Here is a 21,078-nt window from a genome sequence, read left to right on the forward strand (position 1 = left end):
AGCCCCTCTGCAATAACAAGATGTACTACACAGTGTGTGGGCTTTTTTCAGCACCTAAGTGCCAATGTTCACATTGCCGATGTGCGGTCACGTGACCACCTTGCTTATGTCAGAGGGAAATCTCAGCCCCTCCCGCTGTAGATCAGGGAAGGAGAGCGGTGGGTGGTCTTGTGACCGCACATTGGCAATATGAAAAAAGATATTTAGCTGCATCTTGCTATTGCAGAGGGGCTGAAAGGTACTTGACTATCTGACTTAACCACTTTAAGCCTATGCAGAGTGTTACATATAGGATGTCCCATGAAAATACTAGTTGACTGGCTGTCATCCTCATGGAATGGTTTCAGTAATTTCTAGGATACAGACCCAGAACAAACATACAGCAAGTGCAACTTGCTGAAGAACTGTTGAACCACATACCTAATTTAAGGCATCGACTCAAAGTACTGAAGCCATTGGATCACAATTTCTGCCAGATATCTAGCATTTTCAGAAAGAGAGCTATTAGTGGCATTATACATATTTTTTTCTCAGCACAGGTCTCACAGGTCATGCAATTGTATGTTTCTCAGCGAGAAGAAAATCATTCCTCACTACTTCATTATACAGCTTCATTTCAAAGTTACATTCTGGAAAATATGGGTAACAGATGTAAACCAAAGTGGGTGCTCCTGTTAGCCCATGTTTGCTTTTATTTGTGTTATGTCCTCTATATAAATACCATTGCTACATTTTAGAAAGCCTAAAACTGGTAGATGCATTATTGGCAAGTTTCCAGCTGTGACAATAGAGATATGGCTTTGGTACAGAAGCTATTAAACTACAGATTTGTTTTCTCTTGTGATATGTGTGAGTTAATACATGTGTTAATAGGAAGCTCTTATCACTTTCTACAAACATACCATTCAGGCTTCTTGCTTTTGTGACTAAACATTTATAAATGTATTAAATGTCAGAATGGTTTCTGTTCTTGATCTTAAGATAAACAACAAAACTATAAAAGAAGCATCTCATTTCTTATTTTTATTTAATGGCTACTAATCTTAAATAAGATATTGAAGATCAGTAATGTGAGACATTACAGAGGGTTTAAGACATTTTTTTTTATTTGTAGATATCTATATGCCAAATCCTAATTTTAAAGAATTATTCTGGATCCTGCATTCTTCATATATTAAGGCCTAAATTTCAGTCCCAATGTTGCAGTGGTGGCATCACAATATCGGAGCAGAGTGTGAACTGGAGATGACATCTCCCATGACATTAGCATCTTATCGCCCATGCAGGCTGATTTGCGGCATTTTGCGTCCCTGTGGCATGTCTATTAAGTGTTTTGAGGAATAACTCTTCCAGGTCACATTACCTAAATCTTTGCAATAAGCCCTACTCCTGGGCTCCATATTTGGAAATGGGAAGCAGACCTGGAGATCATGCGACCTGATTCTAGAATTTATTTTTATTACTGGTGGTTTTGAAGCAGAACAGGTATTTCTGTCTTTAATTTTATCTTTTTTCTGGTTCCATGTCTTCCAGTTTTATTAAATACAAGCCATACATTTTTTTTTTCTGATGCTCCATCTTGGATTACCACGTCACAGGATTTCTGTCGTTTGAGCTTCTACCCACTATGAGTGCTTAGATAAGGAATCTTACTTTCTAATCTGGCAGTAGGCAGCCAACTTAATTGAAAATCCTTTAAAAGTAACTAGTTTCCTTATTTTATATTGAGACGTTTTTTTCCACATTATCATCCTTTCAAGTTACTTTAGATTTAATGAACGTGTCCATTTTCATGTGTAGTCTGCCTTAGAAAACATAAAACCTTTGGAAATGAAGAAAAGTAATGCTCTGCTTAAACATTTGCCAACATCTGTTGGTATTGTTTAAACAATTTTTTAGCATAATTTTGGTACGTGACATATGGAGACAAAGTAATCAGCGCCTAAGGTCAAATTGGATGTCAGTGCTATGGTTCTTAGTGGTACTAAACTAGTCCTTCTTCTTAATACCACTTGACCTATGCTTACAGCTGTAATCTGAGGAGGTTCTAAGATGCCATAAGTTGCAATACAAATTGAGTACATAAAATGCAGACTAAAAGCAAATTGATCCAACAAAATGGAAACAGATGGGACAATTACTTGGCTTAAATTAGAATGGATCGTTTAACAGTTGAAATGTGTTCCATGTAACTTACTCTAAGTATGCAGAGGTGTAACCCTATTGTACATAACTCCTAGACATTTATTGATGTTTGAGATGGGATGCCAACAAGTAAACTTTCACTCTCACAACCTACTTTATGCATGTGTTAGGAACAATTAGCTTTCCAAATGTCTGCTTCTAATAAAGGTCCTGTATTAAGGGCTTACTCTGCCAGTGTTGCCTTTGGTGTATTCCAATATACTTTTTTGTCAAAAAAACTGAAACCAGTGTTTAGTGATTCAATGTATTTCGTTATTAATACAATACCAATATCATTTTATTCCATATAATTTCATTGGTTTAATAAAAGAAACCTTTGGTTTATCAAAATAAACCTTTGCCCTAATGTTAACTAGGATGAATAAATGAAGCATTTTAAAAGGGCTGAAACACTTAACCTATCTTGAGAAAATGTTACTCCAGGCATTCTCTAGTGCTGCTTACATTACCAAAAGCCTAGGCGTTAAGTCATGTAATATCTGCTTAAGAGGAGATTTAGGGTTCTGATTGGCTGATCTTCCTGTGATCAAATGCCTATGAATAGTACTAAAGGCATTGTCATGTATCATTTTCTCCCAAAAGATCGGTGTTCTAGTTCCCCTCAAGTACTATTTTATCCACCCCAACAAGATTAAGATAGCTTTGTGTTAACATCTTAGTAAAAGTCTGTTTTAAATGGTTAAGTAATCAGTAAGTTTATTCATTTTCATTATAGTTTACGGATATTTTAACAGTTTAAATTAAATAGTAAGCTCATTTTTAGAATGTTGGTTTTTTTTTTTTGTTTTTTTTTTTTAACATTCTACATAATCTAGTTTATTTAGGGATGGAAATATGCAGGAACCATAGATCATAATCAACTTTCACTTTTTACTATTTCAAGTTCATAAGAGGAGTAAAATAGTTGCTGTTGGATTACTGTGCAAAGTTACAGTTTCCCAATGCAATAAAATGCAGGCTTGAGAGTTGATTTGTGTTGCTTTAATGAACAGGAATATTTATTTTATAAATAAAGATGAAAAATGCTGCATCCGGTTGTGATCAAGCACATTCTGCAGAGTTGGAATGGTAAAGTCTTTTCATCTGCTGTCACCATGACAATATTCCTTTAGTGGACCCTCAGTGAACCCTGCTCCATGCATCCATTTACACGACCCTAATGTGACAATCATAAAGATGATTTATTGTCTTGCACTCTTAGTACTGTACAGACTGTATTTTTCTTTCTGTACTAATCAGTGTGAGACACAGAGAAGGGTGACTTCACAACAGCCGCAAGGGACTTGTTCTGCATGTAGTCTGTATTGTAGGTAAATCCACCATGCGTTTCAAGTAGCACAGAGCGTCAAATCAGAGACAGCTGTTTCAATGGGCTCACCTGTGGGTGGTCGAGCTCTCCCTTATCCGTACTATGTGGGTGCAGAGTGTGCCTGATTCTAGAGTCATAACAAATGTATTGGCCCCAGGAAGCTTCTGTCGTCTGACACATCACGCTAACTAATCACACAGCTATATTAAATGGAATCTGTCTTTTATGAAGCAAGATCACAGGGTTATAGAGCATGATCAAATGGATGCAGAACTCAGGTTCGAATTTACATTGATGCTGTGACTGTCCTTGCAGAGTATGCATCAGTGGAAAATGAGTAAGTTTAGAAGTGTATCTTGAAATCTCCTGCTCTATAGCACACAGCTGTTGGACATCAGGGGCTTTTTGCAGTGCTAGACTGCAGATAGTAGTAAAGTATTAAAAAAGTCAGAGCAGATGGCTTACAAGGTATTGGATTGTAATAGGAATCTGAACACTCACAGACTGAGAAATAATGTTAATTTATCTAATTGGTGGACTGCTGCATGTCCTTTTCTTGCAGACAAATGTCCATTTTATGTATGTAACAAGAATGCTGAAATCTTCTGACAGGGCAGAAACAATAGTTTTTTTGCTAGCCTCACACCTATGCTTTACGACAGGGATATGCAATTAGCGGACCTCCAGCTGTTGCAAAACTACAAGTCCCATGAGGCATAGCAAAGCTCCGACAGCTACAAGCATGACACCCGGGGCAGAGGCATGATGGGACTTGTAGTTTTGCAACAGCTGGCGGTCTGCTAATTGCATATCCCTACTTTACAACAAAACACACAGTGCTGTATTACAGCGCTGTTTATTTGAATGGCATCCCAACACATCTTGGGACTGATGCATTTTGGTTTATCAAGCACTGTTGCGCATTGGCAGCATACTTAAAATGACTAGACTGACTTTATGCAAAGCAGGATAATGTGCATGGGGTAACACAATGGAAAGGTCTGAGGGGAGGCCTTAGGCAATGTAAGTTTTATATACACTATAATATAGTTCAGTTTGTTTTTCCTTTTCAGTCACTGAATGCATTTTCATTGATTTTAACCAAAAAGTGCCATTTTGTTTCCTTTTAATCATATTGACAGTAAAAGAAACTTAAACAAAATATATACTCCCCTTTCTTAACAACATCAGTTTGCTGATTAGCCCACTTACTTAATTTTTTTTGTTTTAAACATTCTTTTTTTTAATAACGTGTCAAACAAATGCCAACATTGTCTGTTGAAGCATAACCGATGAGCATTGGCAAACTGTTTCAGAGATTTTGCCAACTGTCCCTGAATTCTAGATACCAATTCAGATTGCAAGGGTTGCTGCCTTGTGTATTTTTTGTTGGAGGAGCTTCTCTTTGGAATTATGATCTTTTACATTGATCTTCTGTGTACCTAATCTTATAAGATTATTATATATTAGGACTACATCCACTCAAGTGTGTTTAAAAGAGAACTTCTACTTGTTGCCAATTTGATGCCGTTCCCATCAAATGATGTCTTTTGTTGGGATGGATGGTAAGATGCACCTAAAATGTGCCACAAGAAAAATACAGTGCTCGGAATGTAGCCTAGGTTTCACAAAGGTTTTACTCTATGGCAAAACTGATTAGGAATCTTAGTCATTTAGGAGTTGATTAAAAAAAGTAACCGCTTGCGATAGACTGATCCATTACTTGAAATATTAGGCAACTACACATCAAAAGTTTGTTACATACTGTATATGTTTCCTTTGTCCACAAAAATATTAATGCCATTGTTAATACTCATTCATGTTCAGTTTCCACATCATATTCTATTACCTTTCTTACTGCTTACTCAAAACCGTGTACACTTTTACCCCTGCAACTTCAAACAAGCCAAATCATTGCATTCAAGCCTAGCCATTCAGACAAGACATAAATAGTTGTATTATAATTCTGTAATAAAAGGCAAAATTGTTTTAAGTTTTCCTGCCCACTGCGAAACAAAAAATACTGAACTATTTTGAATTTTAACATTGTGATATCAAAAATTACCTTCAAAATCCACTGTGTGTTGTTCTCCATGATGTTCTCCAGTAGCTGAAGTCTCTGCACAGAGTCATCATAGTCCAGTGGGGCATCCCTTTGCACTGAGTTTGACACGTGAGGACTGGCAGGGGCCGAGCGGCAGCTGTCCACCTCTGGCAGCAGAAAGGTATAGCTGCAAGCCCCGTGCTGCACCTGATATTGCTTCTTTCCTGCATTCTCCACAGCTTTGCGACTTTGTGCCAGAGCCACATCAAAGCTCCTGACAGCCACCAGCAAAATAGTGACAGCACATAGCCACATCTCAATTTATCTTCTTTGGACTGGATAAAGACAGATGATGCTTAGGTAACCAGAATCAAATGAGCCCTGATCTTTAGTTCTGCTCGGGAGCTGACACCTTTCAGGTATCTCCAGATAAAAGCTGCCTTGCTTTGCTTTGAGTGAAAGATTATTAACCTGTAATACTTATCCTTAAACAGCAAGCAGAGGACATGTGCTCAAGCTAAGCTAGACCTCCCCTCTTCTTCTATAGGGAGGGCTGTGTAAGCCCGCCTATAAGCCTAAATGAGCTGTGCCCTTTTCAGAGAGAGACATGAGGGAATAAATGTCAGGGGAAGAGCATGTGAAGCTGTCTCGCACAACAGCAGCACTGCAGCTGTGACCTGAGTTCATGTGTGTCCCCTGTGCTGTGCGCTCGGGAAGCAGTCACTTCCCCTATGCTAAAGTGAATGAATGGATGGAGAAGTCCAAAAATGGGACACTGTCATCCTGAATGGGATTAGGCAGAAGCAGAGATTCTATGGATATAACACTTAAATCCATCTCTGCATCCATTTCTATAAAAAAAAAAAATCTCTATTTGTGATGATCACCAATGTAAACTGTTTTACAAAGTTCACTATCATTCACATCAAATCGTATCCATTAGAAGTTTTATTCTTATGTCCCTGCCATAGGCTCACAAGCACACCCTTTCCTACAAGTAAATCTTAAAGAGGATCTTTTGCCTGCCTGGGTTATCTTTTTTTTTTTTTTTTTTTCTTAATCCCCTCTTACTTTGTTTGTTGGGTTATCCTCAAAATAGTTGTACATCCAGCGAATCCAGCGTTGATCTGCTGTAACGCACACCAGGTCCTATGTCACCATCTTCCTAATTTATTGGGAGCTGGCTGTCCTTTTTGGGAACTTACATTGGGCCCTCTGATGATGCACATGTGTTCCAGCGTATCATCAGGGCACTAACTAGAAGAAGCAGAGCCAGCCAGTCCTATTCCAGGAGGCTGCGAGCAACTAGGACATCATTCTCACCTAGACAAGAACCCCAAAAGTGCCCAGAGGAGCCTTAAAAGAAAAAATATTAAAAAAAAGGGTAATGTTTGTGTGAGAGGAGAGGGGAAAGAGTGAAAGTAGGCTGGAAAGGCGAGTGCCTGTTTTAAAGGCTAAGTTCACCTTTACACCTTTGTTTTTTTTTGTTTTTTTTTGTTTTTTTTAAATGCTTGTGCCATATTTGTTGTTTCTGTCTGCAGATCCATTAGAAAAGATTTATGGAGAACAAAAAAATAAGAGGAAAGGGATGGACAGCACTGATAAAAGTGAGCGAGTGTAAAAGAAATAAACAAAACTATTCGACTACTTAAAGCCAGTCTATAAAATATATCTTTCCTTCACTGGCTTGAGCATCCAACAAAACAACACTGTCTGCAGGGGCCCCAATGGCCACAGGTTGGACATCTGATTCTTGAGCCATAGAGTTCTTGACAGTAAAAGAATAAATGCAAGTTTCAGAAGCCACTCACAAATGCATTGCCGTATACTGTATACAGTATTTGCATAATTTTTTTTAAACATATTCAGCTAAAGTAAAAGTATCTAATGAGAACCATAGAGTGTCACACTTCTGACATGTCTTCTGAAAATGCTAATTGCATGGCTGCCTTGCTGACCATCTTTCTTATACAGTATATGTTGAGGACTTTTTTCTGATATACACTATATTACCAAAAGTATTGGGACGCCTTCCTTTACACACACACATGAACTTTAATGGCATCCCAGTTTTAGTCCATAGGATTCAATATTGAGTTGGCCCACCCTTTACAGCTATAACAGCTTCAACACTTCTGGGAAAGCTGTCCACAAGGTTTAGGAGTGTGTCTATGGGAATGTTTGACCATTGTTCCAGAAGTGCATTTGTGAGGTCAGGCACTGATGTGGACGAGAAGACCTGGCTCGCAGTCTCTGCTCAAATTCATCCCAAAGGGGTTCTGTCGGGTTGAGGTCAGGACTTTGTACAGGCCAGTCAAGTTCCTTCACCCCAAACTCTCTCATCCATGCCTTTTTATGGACCTTCTCGTCCACATCAGTGTCTGACCTCACAAATGCTCTTCTGGAAGAATGGTCAAACATTCCCATAGATACACGCCTAAACCTTGTGGACAGACTTCCCAGTAGAGTTGAAGCTGTTAAAGTTGCAAAGGGTGGGTCAACTCAATATTGAACCCTACGAACTAAGACTGGGATGCCATTAAAGCTCATGTGTGTAAAGGCAGGTGTCCCAATACTTTTGGTAGTATAGTGTATGTTGAGGAACTTTTAACACTTGCCTAATTTTACTGTACAGAAATGCATTTTAAGTTAAACTCCCATTCTTTCCTGTGTGGCTAGTTTGCATTAATGTGCTACAATTTAGTGTGTTTAACCACTTGCTTACTGGGCACTTAAACTCCCCTCCTGCCCAGACCAATTTTCAAGTTTCAGTGCTGTCGCAATTTGAATGACAATTGCGCGGCCGTGCAACACTGTACCCAAATGAAAAATAGAGCTTTCTTTTGGTGGTATTTAATCACAGCTGGGATTTTTATTTTTTGCTAAAATTTAAAAAAAAAAATCATGTTTCATAGTTTGTTATAAAACTTTGCAAACAGGTCATTTTTCTCCTTCATTGATATGTGCTGATGAGGCGGCACTGGTGGGCACTGATAGGCTGCACTGGTGGGCACTGATAGGCACAGTTAAGGCGGCACTGATATGATGGGCACTGATATGATGGGCCCTGATGGGTGGCACTGGGCACTGATACGTACCACTGATAGATGGCACTGATAGATGGCACTGATAGGTGGTACTGATAAGCATTGGTAGGTGACACTGATGGGCAGCACTGATGAGGCACTGATTGTGGGCACTGATGGGTGGCGCTGGTGGGCACTGGTAGGCGGTACTGTTGTCTACTGCTAGGTGGTACTGGCAGGTGGCACAGGTGGGCACTGAGGAGCTGGCGGCAGCGCTCCGTGTTTGGGACTTACCGTATGTCCCTCTCTCAGCCGCCGATCAGCTTTTTTTTTTTCTCCTTACGCTGTCAGCGCAAGGAGAAAAAAATTGCAGATTACTAGGTCTGTTTACATCATATGATCAGCTGTCATTGGCTGACAGCTGATCACGTGGTAAGGGGTCCGGATCGATCTATGCACGCATAGATGTTAATCGGTCCTTAACTGGTTAGGGACCGCCCACCATAGATATACTGCAGCAGGGTGGCCACTCTGTGCCAGATCACGTACCTAGTGCTAATCAAGAACACGGAACTTTACATTCCTCCAGTCAAAGCACATACCCCACAATTAGTAATCACTCCCAGGGAACATGTTTAACCCTTTGATCGCCCCTAAAGTTAACCCCTTTCCTGCCAGTGTCATTTAATACAGTAACAGTGCATATATTTTAGCACTGATCACTGTATTAGTGTCACTGGTCCCCAAAAAGTGTCAGGTGTCCGATTTTGTCTGCTGCAATATCACAGTCTCGCTATAAGTCGCTGATTGCTGCCATTACTAGTAAAAAAAAAAAAAAAATGTAATAAAAATATACCACAGTTTGTAGACGCAATAACAAGGTATATACATGTGTTGTGTTTTTTTTTTTTTTACCAAAAATATATATCAGAATACAGAGTGGCCTAAATTGATTTAGAAATTAGATTTTTTTACACGTTTTTATTGGGTGTGTTTTATAGCAGAAAGTAAAAAATATTATTTTATTTTTTTCAAAATTGTCTTTTTTTTGTATGTAGCGCAAAAAATAAAAAGATGCAGAGGTGGTCAAATACCACCAAAAGAAAGCTCTAATGGTGGGGGAAAAAAAGAACATAAATTATATTTGTGTACAATGTTGCACGCCTGCGCAGTTTTCAGTTAAAATAATGCAGTGCTGTATAGCAAAGAATGGCCTGGTCATGAAGGGGGTTGAACGTTTCCGGAGCTGAAGTGGTTAATCAGTGACTCAGGGCCCATCCACACTAGGAACTGCCTGTGAATTGCACTGTGCGTTCCTGAGTGAAGCACATGCAGTTCTGTGCAGTACAATTTCAGCACACCACAGCAAACTTAGTGCATGCAATACTTTTGGAAACTCCCTGCAACCTGATTACATAGTACATTTGTACCCTGCAATCCGGTGCGAACAAACGCAATGGGTTTGCGGTACCAAATTTGTTGCTGACACCCTCTGCAGACCACAAGGGCAGTGCGATTTGAATGCAACGACAGAAACTGACATGGAACGTGGGTTTCCCACACGGCACTCTAGTGTGAACAGTCACTAAAGTATTAAAGCCAGAAGGTGAGTATAGCAACCCCTTTATTTCTATAATGACAGGTTTAGTTTAAGGTAGCAGTATAAGTGAGAAATAGACCATATACTGTAAAGGTTTTTGAAACCATTGTATACCTTGAAATAGAACGCTGGTGTACTGTTGTTCCATGAAAAATCATCTAAGGCAGACATGACTGTGTTAGGTGTAAAAAAAAAAAAAAGTATAGAAAAGAAATGAAAAAGCTTTTGTGCTTGGCCAGCTTTACACAAATCTCATAAAGATGGCTCTACGGTGTTTCTACTGAGAATTGTTTTCTGTACTCTGTCTGTACAGACAAGATAAGAAGGAATTATAAAATGTCAGGTACCCTTTTCCCAGCCTTGTCTGCTGAAAACAAGAAAAATCCTTTTAATGATCCATGCTGGAGGAGCCTGCCTTCTCTGTTGTCTGTCACCCCACCCTCTTCCCCCATCATCTCATGCATGTATGTTTCTGCTCCTCTACCCACATGAGTTGGCTGCTGTCAAAGATTTGTGCTTTCCAACAAGTGAGTGTATTGAGGTTTTACAATAAAAAAAATACTCTAGGGCAGTCAAAGCAAAATGCCATGGCATTGTATGTGTGATACTTTTTAACAGTATAAGCAAGAATATTTGTACACAAGTGTTCCTTCTGCTCTGAGCAGATACTTTGTAAAGTGGTGTGTATGACTTTATATTTTACACCTTCGTTTCCAAGAGTATTCAAAACCTTCATGAGCAGACCAAATTTGTAAGTTTTGGAATGTGCCGGTGTACCCATCAACATTTTCACCAATCTGCATACCAAAATACCATTTACTGTGGGAATAGACACATTAAAATAATCACATTTTGTTGCTTTGCAGCCTGAGTAGAGACACACAGTTTTTGTTTATTCCAGCTGTATTTACTCGGTGCAACTTATAACATCCAATTGGAAGATATAACACCAATATGTCCGGAAAAAGGATCACCCCCTTGTGTCATTATTTTGTTGAACCACATATTGCTGGAGGCTGGGTCCACACTGAAGCATGGAGCGGCTCACAGCAGGGTTACGGTGCCCCTGTTCACTGTTTCAGGTCCGATTTTCAACCCCATCCAATTCGCAGTAGTGTGAACCCAGCCTTAATTACAACCTTTAGTCTGTTGGGATGTCTCTACTAACTTTGCACATCTAGACTTTGCAATATGTTTTCTCATCTTTGCAGAACTGCTCACGTTCAGTTAAATTTGATGGTGAGCGTTTGTGGACTGCAGTCTTAAAGTCATTCCACAGATATTCAATGGGGTTTAGGTCTGGGCTCTGATGGGGTCATGCTAGGACATTCACCCTTTTCTCCTTCAGCCACTGTGTGGTTATTTTTGCTGTGTGCTTTGGGTCATTGTCATGTTGAAAGGTTATCCTTCTTCCCATTGATAACTTCCTAGCAGAGGGCAGCACATTTTCCTCAAGAATTTGATGGTATTTTGTCCCATCCATTTTTCCTTCCAGCCTGATAAGTGCCTCAGTCCCTGCTAAGATAAACACCCCCATACCCGGATATTACCATCTCTATGCTTTCCTGTAGGAATGGTGTTATTTGGATGGTGAGCTGTATTAGATTTCCGCCAGACATATTGCTTGGTGTTGGGGCCAAATAATTAAATTTTAGTCTCGTCTCACTTTTTTCCATTTGGTCTCAGGATCTTCAAGGTGCATTTTGGCAAATCTCAGTTGTGACTGCATGTGGCCTTTTGTTTTGTTTTTTTTGCAACCCTCCCATACAAGCCACATTTGTGGGGAATTTGTGATATTGTTGTCATATGCACACAATAACCAATCTTTGTCATAAATTCCTGCAACTGCTTCAGAGTTGCTGTAGGCCTCTCAGGAGACTCTCTTTCCAGTTTCCTCCTGGCTCTCCCATCCAGTTTGGAGAGACGTCCTGATCCAGGGAGGGTCTGTGTTGTACCAAATACCTTTCACTTCTTAATAATAGACTTCACTGTGCCTCTAGGCATTGATAAAGCCATTGAATTTTTTTTATGTATCCATTTCCTGACTTGTGCCTGTCCATAACTTTATCCCGAGATTCTGGTGAAAGTACCTTGCCACCCATAGTTGATTGTTTGCTTCAGCAGCAGTACCAGGAAATGAAATGCTCCAAGAAAGCTTATTTCATGCTGAGCTAATCAAAATGACCACAGCTGATCACAGTTGAAAGTCAATTGGCTTTGTGTGCCATTGAGAAGGTGATTAGCTACACCTAATTGAGTTTACAAGTCATTTTTTGGAGGAGGGTGATCCTTTTTCCAACTCAGTGATTCTGATTTTTTTTTTCTGACATGTTGGTGTTATCTTTCACTTGAAGGTATAAGATGCACTGAGTAAATACAGCTGGATAAAAGACAAGCTGTGTTTGTCTTCACTTCAGGTTGCAAAGCAACAAAATGTAATTTTTGTAAAGGGGGGAGATTCATTTCTATACCCACTGTATATCTGTCATAGTTTCAGCTCATATGAGGCTTTAATTTGGTTATTTTTACTTTCTCCTATTTATCCTAAATGCAGAAACCCCTAATGTTTGGGTTTTGATACATAACCCAGTGCAGCATAGGGTTGCCACATCATCCCTTTAATCCAGGACACACATTAATTACACAGGTTCTGTGGTTGGCACCCTAGTGCAGCATGGTTAATGAACAAATGTGTGTGTGGGATATCTCCAACAGCAACAAGCTTTGCTGCAGTAAAACGTGAATCAGCAGCATACTGAATATGAGGAAATATCTCAAATGGATTCCCAAATAGCATTTTAAAATTGACAGGGTATATAATCCTGCACCAGTCTATCTAAAAGTAAAAATAAATACCTTTTCAATTTTTAGTTTCACTTTAATGTTACACATTTGATGTGTCTCATGCAGAGATGTTTCTCTTCACAGCTGACTGAAACTGCTATGAATAAGGCTTTGTTCACATATGCAGATACGACGCAGTAAAAACTGGCGGTTAAGCCGTGGTTTTTCCAACCAGCAAGTGCTAGGAATGTAACTGTCACATTTGTTTGCGCTCCCAACCAAACTTCCAAACCATCCAATGGCTGGTGTCCTAACTGATCACATATGCAGTATCATGGCAGTTGAGAGGCCAAGATGGCAGCTTCCTTGGCTGAAAACGATAGGGTTTACTTCCACTTTAAATCAGGCAGTGAGGAGGTGACATAACTCCTTCTCACCATTTGTCAAATGCCTTCTGAAGACCGATCCAACGTGGAACGTGCTAAAGAGGTCACAGCACATGCAGACGAGCCCTAAAAGGGTAATTGATACCAGGTAGTGCGCAGCAGAGAATGTTTATTGATGTGTTCACACTCTCCCAGTGATCAACGTGATAGGAAGCATCTACATCGTGCATAATTTACCAATTGGCTTCTCAGAACCTAGAAGAGGAAGTAGAGCGATGACATCACAAATGCAAAGGGGCCGGCCAGGGTGGGTACATTTGGAGAGCTGTAATACCAGACCCCTGCACACTAATATCAGACTTCAGTGAGTATAAAAGTGTCAAACAAGGTATTTAAAGTGGTGTTCCCATTTAAAAAAAAAAAAAAAAGAAATTAAATGTTAGCAGCTACAAATACTGCAGCTGCTGACTTTTAATCAGACACTTACCTGTCCCATGGTCCAGCGATGCGGGGGAACGAAGCCCCGCTCGGCGCCGTCATTTTAACTGTGGGCGCCCGGCTGTGGCTTCACAGCAGGGCACCCACTGCGCATGCGCGAGCCGCACCGCGTGCCGTCACTGGCCCCGCAATCATCTGGGAACGGTCACGTGTCCCAGATGCTTGACAAGAGGGAGAGGCGATCTCCCTTCCTGTGCTGAGGGAAGTGACGTCAGGAGCCCAGGCACCAAAGGAGGCAGACTACGAGGGACCCCCTAGCAACAGGCATTTAGAGGTGAGTAAAAAAAAATTTTCTCCAAATTTTTTTTTATATTTTTTTTTAAGCACATTATTATTTTTTTGGGGGGGTGGAACTCCACTTTAAAAAAAAAAATGCTGAATTGGTGAGAGGGAACCTTGAAGGTGTTGACGTTTGTTGAAAGAACAATCATGAGCAAGTCTAAATACCTGTATTAACCTTTCAAATTAACCACTATTGAAATGTTAAGAAAAGGCTTTAATTATTACTTGCTTTCCAACTTCTCTGCTCTTTCCTGATGGAAGCCTGATTTTTGAGTGATACTGTTGAGCTCAGGAAAATATAATTTGCTTCTGCCCCCTGTTGAAGGAGCACACCTGTCAAGAGTGGTAAGTTCTTCTATTCAACCCTCTCTATCTTTTCAAGTATGCTCACCAGTTATAGTGGAGGAGGGCAGGTGTCCTCCACATGGAAAAGCCTGACGCTGTGTGTCTTGGCCACCTGTGTTTTAGTAACCTATGATGCTGCATCACTGGGTGGCAGATCAATCTGAGCCTCTCACTGCTTGAAAATAGAGGATTGAACAGAGAAATTTACATGGCCCCTCTCCCTGCATACGTAGTGACAGTGCTTATCTCGGGGAAGTGCCTGAGATTGACTTCTGTGAAACGGGAATCTTGGGTGGATGTAATGATTTTGTGTCATCATAATGAACAGTCACTTTTTTGTTAGTGCACACTGTTTTGCTATATACACACAACCAAAAGATATGCTTAGTCGCTTTATGGTGCCTGCAGTGCCATGCTAGTAATAACTCATTCTCTTTTGTTTAGAGCACTTGTGTCAAACACAAGGCCCACGGGCCAAATGCCGCGTGGCAGGCCATTTCATGTGACCTTTGCACCCATAGCCAGAACATGGCGGAGCTCGCCTTCTGCTCCCTCCTCACTTGTCACTTGTAAACACAGAAGCCATCTGTGTTTAAAAGGATAGCTTTTCTCTCAGTGGCTCTCACAGATCCCTGTCTGCCTTGCACTCCCTGCGGTAACAAGGGAAATGTACATGCAGTGTGGGGTGGGGCATCACATGGCAAGATGCAGTGTGATCCCCATGGGTGCCTGGGTGCACAGATGCTGACCAATGATCTCCCTGCAAGCTAGAAAGAAATGTGGAGCCACACCGGGTAGGTGAAATGCAAGGCAAGCTTTTGGGGTTGGGCGATGAGGAGGGATGGAAGTGAGATGTGGACAGCCTGTGAAAGATCTAAATTCTGCACACTGCATAGCACACCCCCTAAACTCTGCACTCTAGCGCACCCCTAAACCCTGTTTAGAGACATTTTCACTTTAAATAATTTCTCTAAACCTAAAGGACTGCAGTTCTATTATTCCTATTAATGTTTGTGCAAGTGAGAGGGCATTGCGGGTTAAGTCTTTGTTTCTCTGACACCCTAGGATCTGTATCAAACTCTTAGTAGCTGTCAATGGCTTTCACAGCCCTGACATGTAACTACAAGCTATTTTAAGGTTTGTTATCACAGTGACTAGAGTTTAAGTTTTAGCTTTTTATCTGTGAAGGGAGGCTGTAGACAGACTTTCTATTAGGAAGTCCTGGGAAAGCCAGCAACCCCATAAGAGGCTACAGAATACTGGCTCACAACCATTCTATTGCATATGCCTAGTCATAAGTCTTTTGTTTATAAACCAGTAAATATAATTTCCTTTTGATCACTTGCTACTGAAATATGAACAAACACATCGTCATTCGTCTTTTGACATTTGGCAAATCACGTAGCTATTTTTACTGTCAAATACGTGCGGAGAGAGGGATCATTTTACATCATGTAAGACACATAATTGTGCTGCTAAAAACTGCTTCAGCCATATTTTATTTTTGATTTTTGTGTCGGGCCTATGCTTTGGATGTTCATCATGTTGTTCATTACATGTTAGTGTCAACTTCTGGCAGTTTAAAGTCTATCCAAATACAAAAACAAAAATCAAAAATATATTGCAGTTTACCAATCTTTAGCTGCTTTATTTTTTTATTTTTAGGATATTTTCACCAGGTAGTCTGGCCTTTAGCACCCTTCCTCTCCTAAGGTGGCTCCTCTGTCTACAAAGGAGCAATGGAGACACCCTTGGACAGCCACATTGTCTGGAGAGGCTAGTGTCAGATGTACTTTACATAAGTGATAAACAAATGATAGGCTTATTCCAGTGAACACTTTTTAAGCTGTTACAGAAACTTTTTGCTTCTAGGATTGAGAATTTACCTAAAGCCTCGTTTAAATGGGGATACTACAGTGTACGCCCAGCAAAGCTATGTTTGCCTGCGGAGGGATGCACAGGTGTTTTGTTCATCCCATTTTTAAAGTTCTCTAGCATTACCACCGGCAGGTGAAATCTGGTAGTATGATTCTTTCAGTTAAATATAATGACATCTATTGAAATAGATTTTTGGTACAGAAAAATAATATGCATTAGGACGAGAACAGTGGAGCCTGCAGGGAGCTGGGAACTTCATGCCAATCCATCGAGAAGTCAGAAATAGATTGGGGAGTTTAGCTCACCCTAAAATGAAGCACAATTGTAGGACACATTCACTAAAATACTACTCTAATGCCCCGTACACACGATCGGACTTTGTTCGGACATTCCGACAACTAAATCCTAGGATTTTTTCCGACGGATGTTGGCTCAAACTTGTCTTGCATACACACGGTCACACAAAGTTGTCGGAAAATCCGATCGTTCTAAACGCGGTGACGTAAAAAACGTACGTCGGGACTATAAACGGGGAAGTGGCCAATAGCTTTTATCTCTTTATTTATTCTGAGCATGCGTGGCACTTTGTCCGTCGGATTTGTGTACACACGATCGGAATTTCCGACAACGGATTTTGTTGTCGGAAAATTTTATATCCTGCTCTCAAACTTTGTGTGTCAGAAAATCCGATGGAAAATGTGTGATGGAGCCCACACATGGTCGGAATTTCCGACAACAAGGTCCTATAACACATTTTCTGTCGGAAAATCCGACCGTGTGTACGGGGCATAACACTTGATTAGGAATCTTGTGGTGGTCTAGTTTAAAAAAAAAAACTATTATTACCTTAGTATTGAAGCCACCTGTGATTTTTAAGCTGGGAAAAAAAAATCTAATTTTGCTCTCTTGCAACCAGAGTAATTAGCCATGTGATAACTCACTGCTTTTCCCCGCTGCCACATTTGGCACCTTTTCCCGGGGGGGGGGGGGAGCGGATACCTGTCAAAACCAGGTACCCGCTCCCACTTCCAGGTAAGATCGCCACAATTGTGTGGCGAGCCAAGAAATTTCCACCCACCCGCAAGGCTTCACTTTCTGTTTCCCTTAGCAAGGATGCCAGAGCCTGCACCCGAAGCCGATGGATTGACTTGGGGTGCTGACATTGCGGGGTTCCTGGACAGTTACAGGTAAGTGTCCTTATATTAAAAGTCAGCAGCTACAGTATTTGTAGCTGCTGACTTTTCATTTTTTTATTTTTTTTTTTACAGGCTGGAACTCCTCTTTAAGGTAAAGTTTAGCTTCACTGGCTGTGTGCCTGTTTCAGCTTTGTGACTTACTAAGCAGTAATTCCAGGATCAGGTGGCAACCATGGAGCCTGTACTGTCAAAAGCAAGTCAGGAATTACAGCTTTCACTTTTCTATCCTTGCAAGTTCACTCTGAAGCCGAACTCCAAGAAAATCCTCTGGCAGGTTTTTCTGTCTGTCTCTCTAGCTGGGATACAGACAGCTATAAAAATCTGACAGAGTTTCTAACCCTTCCGCACTCTAGCCATAGTAAATCAAAACAAATCCGCTTCAAAAACATCATGATATTAAAAAGAAAAGAAAAAACTCCTTCTGTTCCTTTTTTTTATCCATTTTTCCTTTAAAGAGAACTGTACCCTGTAATTGTGCCAGCTCCTGTGGTATTGATTTGGCTGCAAAATGACTGTCTATTTTTGGAACACTTGTACATAATGTAATAAAAAGTAGTGTTTTGAGGTTTCTGTTGTAGAGAAAGAAACCAGACAGCCTCAATTCCCTTGGGAACAGTAAAGGAGATTATACACTGTGAGATACAAAGCTTTCAGAGATTACCTAATGTGATTGTGTGTGTATGTATATATATATATATATATATATATATATATATATATATATATATATATATATATTATAATATTATTTAAAATCTGTACTAGTGCCATAAGCAGACAGTATACATTCAGGGCCGTGCACGCGCACCCATGCCATTGGGAACCAGTTTTTTGTTTATATTTTGAAATTCTTTATTTTAATTTTAAAAACATGTTTACAATGAAACATAACAAAAGTAACACTGCTCATATACATGAATGAACATCACAGAAACTTTAATTAAGACCGATCTTGTACACATGAATAGTGAAAGCTATGGTAACAATATGAGATCTCGCATGAAGGTTGGTTGAGTATGTTGGAAATAATTAAACATTTGACAAGAAGCAGAAAAAAAGTATTACATGCATGCATGAGAGCTCCAAGGTACTTGATCCTGCAAACCCTGTAGTGGTACAGAGATAAAATTGTTCAAAGACTGTCCAATTGAGTAAGAGGTGTAGAGGAAGAGGGGAAAAAAAAGGGAGGGTAGGGAGGGGATATTGAGAGAGAGGGAGCCAGAAAAAAACAACACATTGCTGCGTCCCAATTGAATTGGACTGCCTACACGGGGATGTATGGCACAGCCTTTTCATGGGCAGCCACTATAGTATGCCAGTGTGATTGAGGCCTTAGTATATATTTACACAGTAACATTGATTGTTGTGCACAGTATCCACATCTGTTTGGGGTATTTAATATAGTACTTAAAGAAGAGCTCCAAGCACCTTCAGAAAATAATGATATACAACAAGTAACACCAGTGCTAAAGCATAGCCGTCTGTGGATGGGGAGGAAAGGGCATGGTTAATGACATGGGATCTGAACCCAGTGCAGCTGGATGGCAGCCATCGCTGGAGGGTATAGATAAACGGTGTACAACAAAACAAACAGACCAGCGCTCAATGAGTTGAAGAGTAAACACAGTCTCACAGCAGACAATTGAACATGATTAGTCCTAGTTTATTCAGTAATGCATGTAAAAGAGCAACCCTGTTGTCAGACAGGAAGGGATATGAGGTAGGTACAAAGTGCAGCAGGGGTATTGGCGCCCCCCCAATGCTGCAGGAGTTTTTTTGTAAACCCCAATGCCGTCAGCTCCTTGTTGCTCCATGGGTCTTCTGTGAAACTGTAAGCTGTTGATTTATTTTTTACCTCCCTCATATCCCTTCCTGTCTGACAACAGAAAAAAAATAAGTCAGCAGCTACAAAGAACTGTGAATTGTCCCAGAAGGATGCAGGGGAAGGAGGGGGGTCAAAACCAGGTACCTGCTCCCCCCCCCCCCCCAAAAAAAAAGTTGCCAAATGTGGCAGCAGAGGGGGGGAGGAGGCAGACAAGTGGAGCTTCCCCTTTGGGAGGATCTCTGCTTTAAATGTTCTCAAATCAAATCTGTTTTTTAGGTGGACCCAATCAGAACCTGCATTCTTCTCTATGGAACAGCAGGAGTAAACCCGCCTACATCCGATTTGCCAAAAAGAGATGGATGGGGATCGTTCCCCTTCCATCCAGTGGATCATATGGCAGTCTGGTGTAAACAGACAGGCAGTCCATTTATATCCAACTGCCAATTGAAGAGGGCTGTGTTTGCTCTGCATAAGCAGAGCAGACATGGACCTGCCATCAGCCTGCTCAGCGGACAGATCACATGCTGAGTAAGCGGATCACAGCAGCAGTCCACCCCTTGTGAAAGGGGCCTAACAACATAAAACAAATCTGTCATTCATCATTGCCAATTTGACAGTCTGTGCTTTTGAGCAAATAGGGATCTCTCCTGCCCTGCAAATCTGTAGATGGACATAATTTTGTAGACACGTTTTTCTATTGCTTTAGCTTGCACAACTTAGATTTCAACATAATTTGGCACTGCCAATGGATAGCATCTTTAAATTAGTTTCATAAGTTGATTTTTCTGTCTCCTAATCTCCTATCTGTTAACTTTTATTCAGAAGTTTTGCTTTCTTGGAACATAAAACAGGCCATGATCACACACAACTGTTTCAGTCTTCAACAAAATAAGAATTTTTTTTTTTTTCACATACCAGCATGCTTCAACTTCAGTGTTACTCACAAGAGAAGAGAGATTATTTAAAACTAAAAGCAGTTGATAACAGAGGCATGTACTGCTCTCTGCTTTGCAAGCCATCTCCTTGCACTTGCGTGTCAGAACAGATTCTGTAGCCTATACATTTATTCTTGAAATTGATTATAGTAACTTTTTTGCAATTAATACTGCAAGATGGATTTTTAGAGTTTTTTTTCTGTGGAATATTATGTTTTTTTGGGAGATTTATATTTGGAAAGCTTTGTTTTATTTTCTGATTTCAAGTTTTGTTGCCTTTGCATCACAGAGCCCTGGATTTCAGTTGTAACTAGGTATTATCTACAGAGAGATTATTTTCTTTGCAATTTTGTAGACTGTTAAAATGCCCATATACAGTGCCTTGCAAAAGTATTCACCCCCTTTGGCATTTTTCCTGTTTTGTTGCCTAACAACCTGGAATCAAAATGGATTGTTTGAGGATTTGCATCATTTAATTTACAGAACATAAAAAATGAAAAAATAATTGCGCTTCAAAGTGTCTAAAATTATAATAAAAAAAGCAGCGATGTCTAAATGTGACACAAACACATAAATGAACAAAAGAAAAATTGGATGACTCGCGCTATATAGGTGGATGTATGTGTGGTCAAATTCGTCACACAAAAAGCACTAAATACACAGTATCAGTGAATATATAAACCATCTGTGTGGTGATAAATCACAATCAGTGCAAACAAATCACAAAAATAATCAGTAAAAACATAAATCATCAGTGCAATGATA

At 40.2% G+C, this 21,078-nt stretch overlaps 2 protein-coding genes across 2 annotated transcripts in view; one reads left to right on the forward strand and one right to left on the reverse strand.

Moving 5' to 3' along the window:
- ANGPT2 (angiopoietin 2) overlaps positions 1 to 6,223 on the reverse strand; it is a 60,602-nt gene extending 54,379 nt beyond the window's left edge. The window contains exon 1 of the mRNA XM_073626650.1: positions 5,580 to 6,223. Coding sequence (XP_073482751.1) covers positions 5,580 to 5,873 — 294 coding nt within the window. The 5' untranslated portion in view covers positions 5,874 to 6,223. The remainder of the gene's footprint in view (positions 1 to 5,579) is intronic.
- Positions 1 to 21,078, forward strand: part of MCPH1 (microcephalin 1) — a 536,838-nt gene that overhangs the window by 312,223 nt on the left and 203,537 nt on the right. The window lies entirely within an intron of this gene.

The sequence above is a fragment of the Aquarana catesbeiana genome, linkage group LG04 (genome assembly GCF_042186555.1).
Source record: "Aquarana catesbeiana isolate 2022-GZ linkage group LG04, ASM4218655v1, whole genome shotgun sequence".
In the NCBI taxonomy this organism is placed as follows: domain Eukaryota; kingdom Metazoa; phylum Chordata; class Amphibia; order Anura; family Ranidae; genus Aquarana; species Aquarana catesbeiana.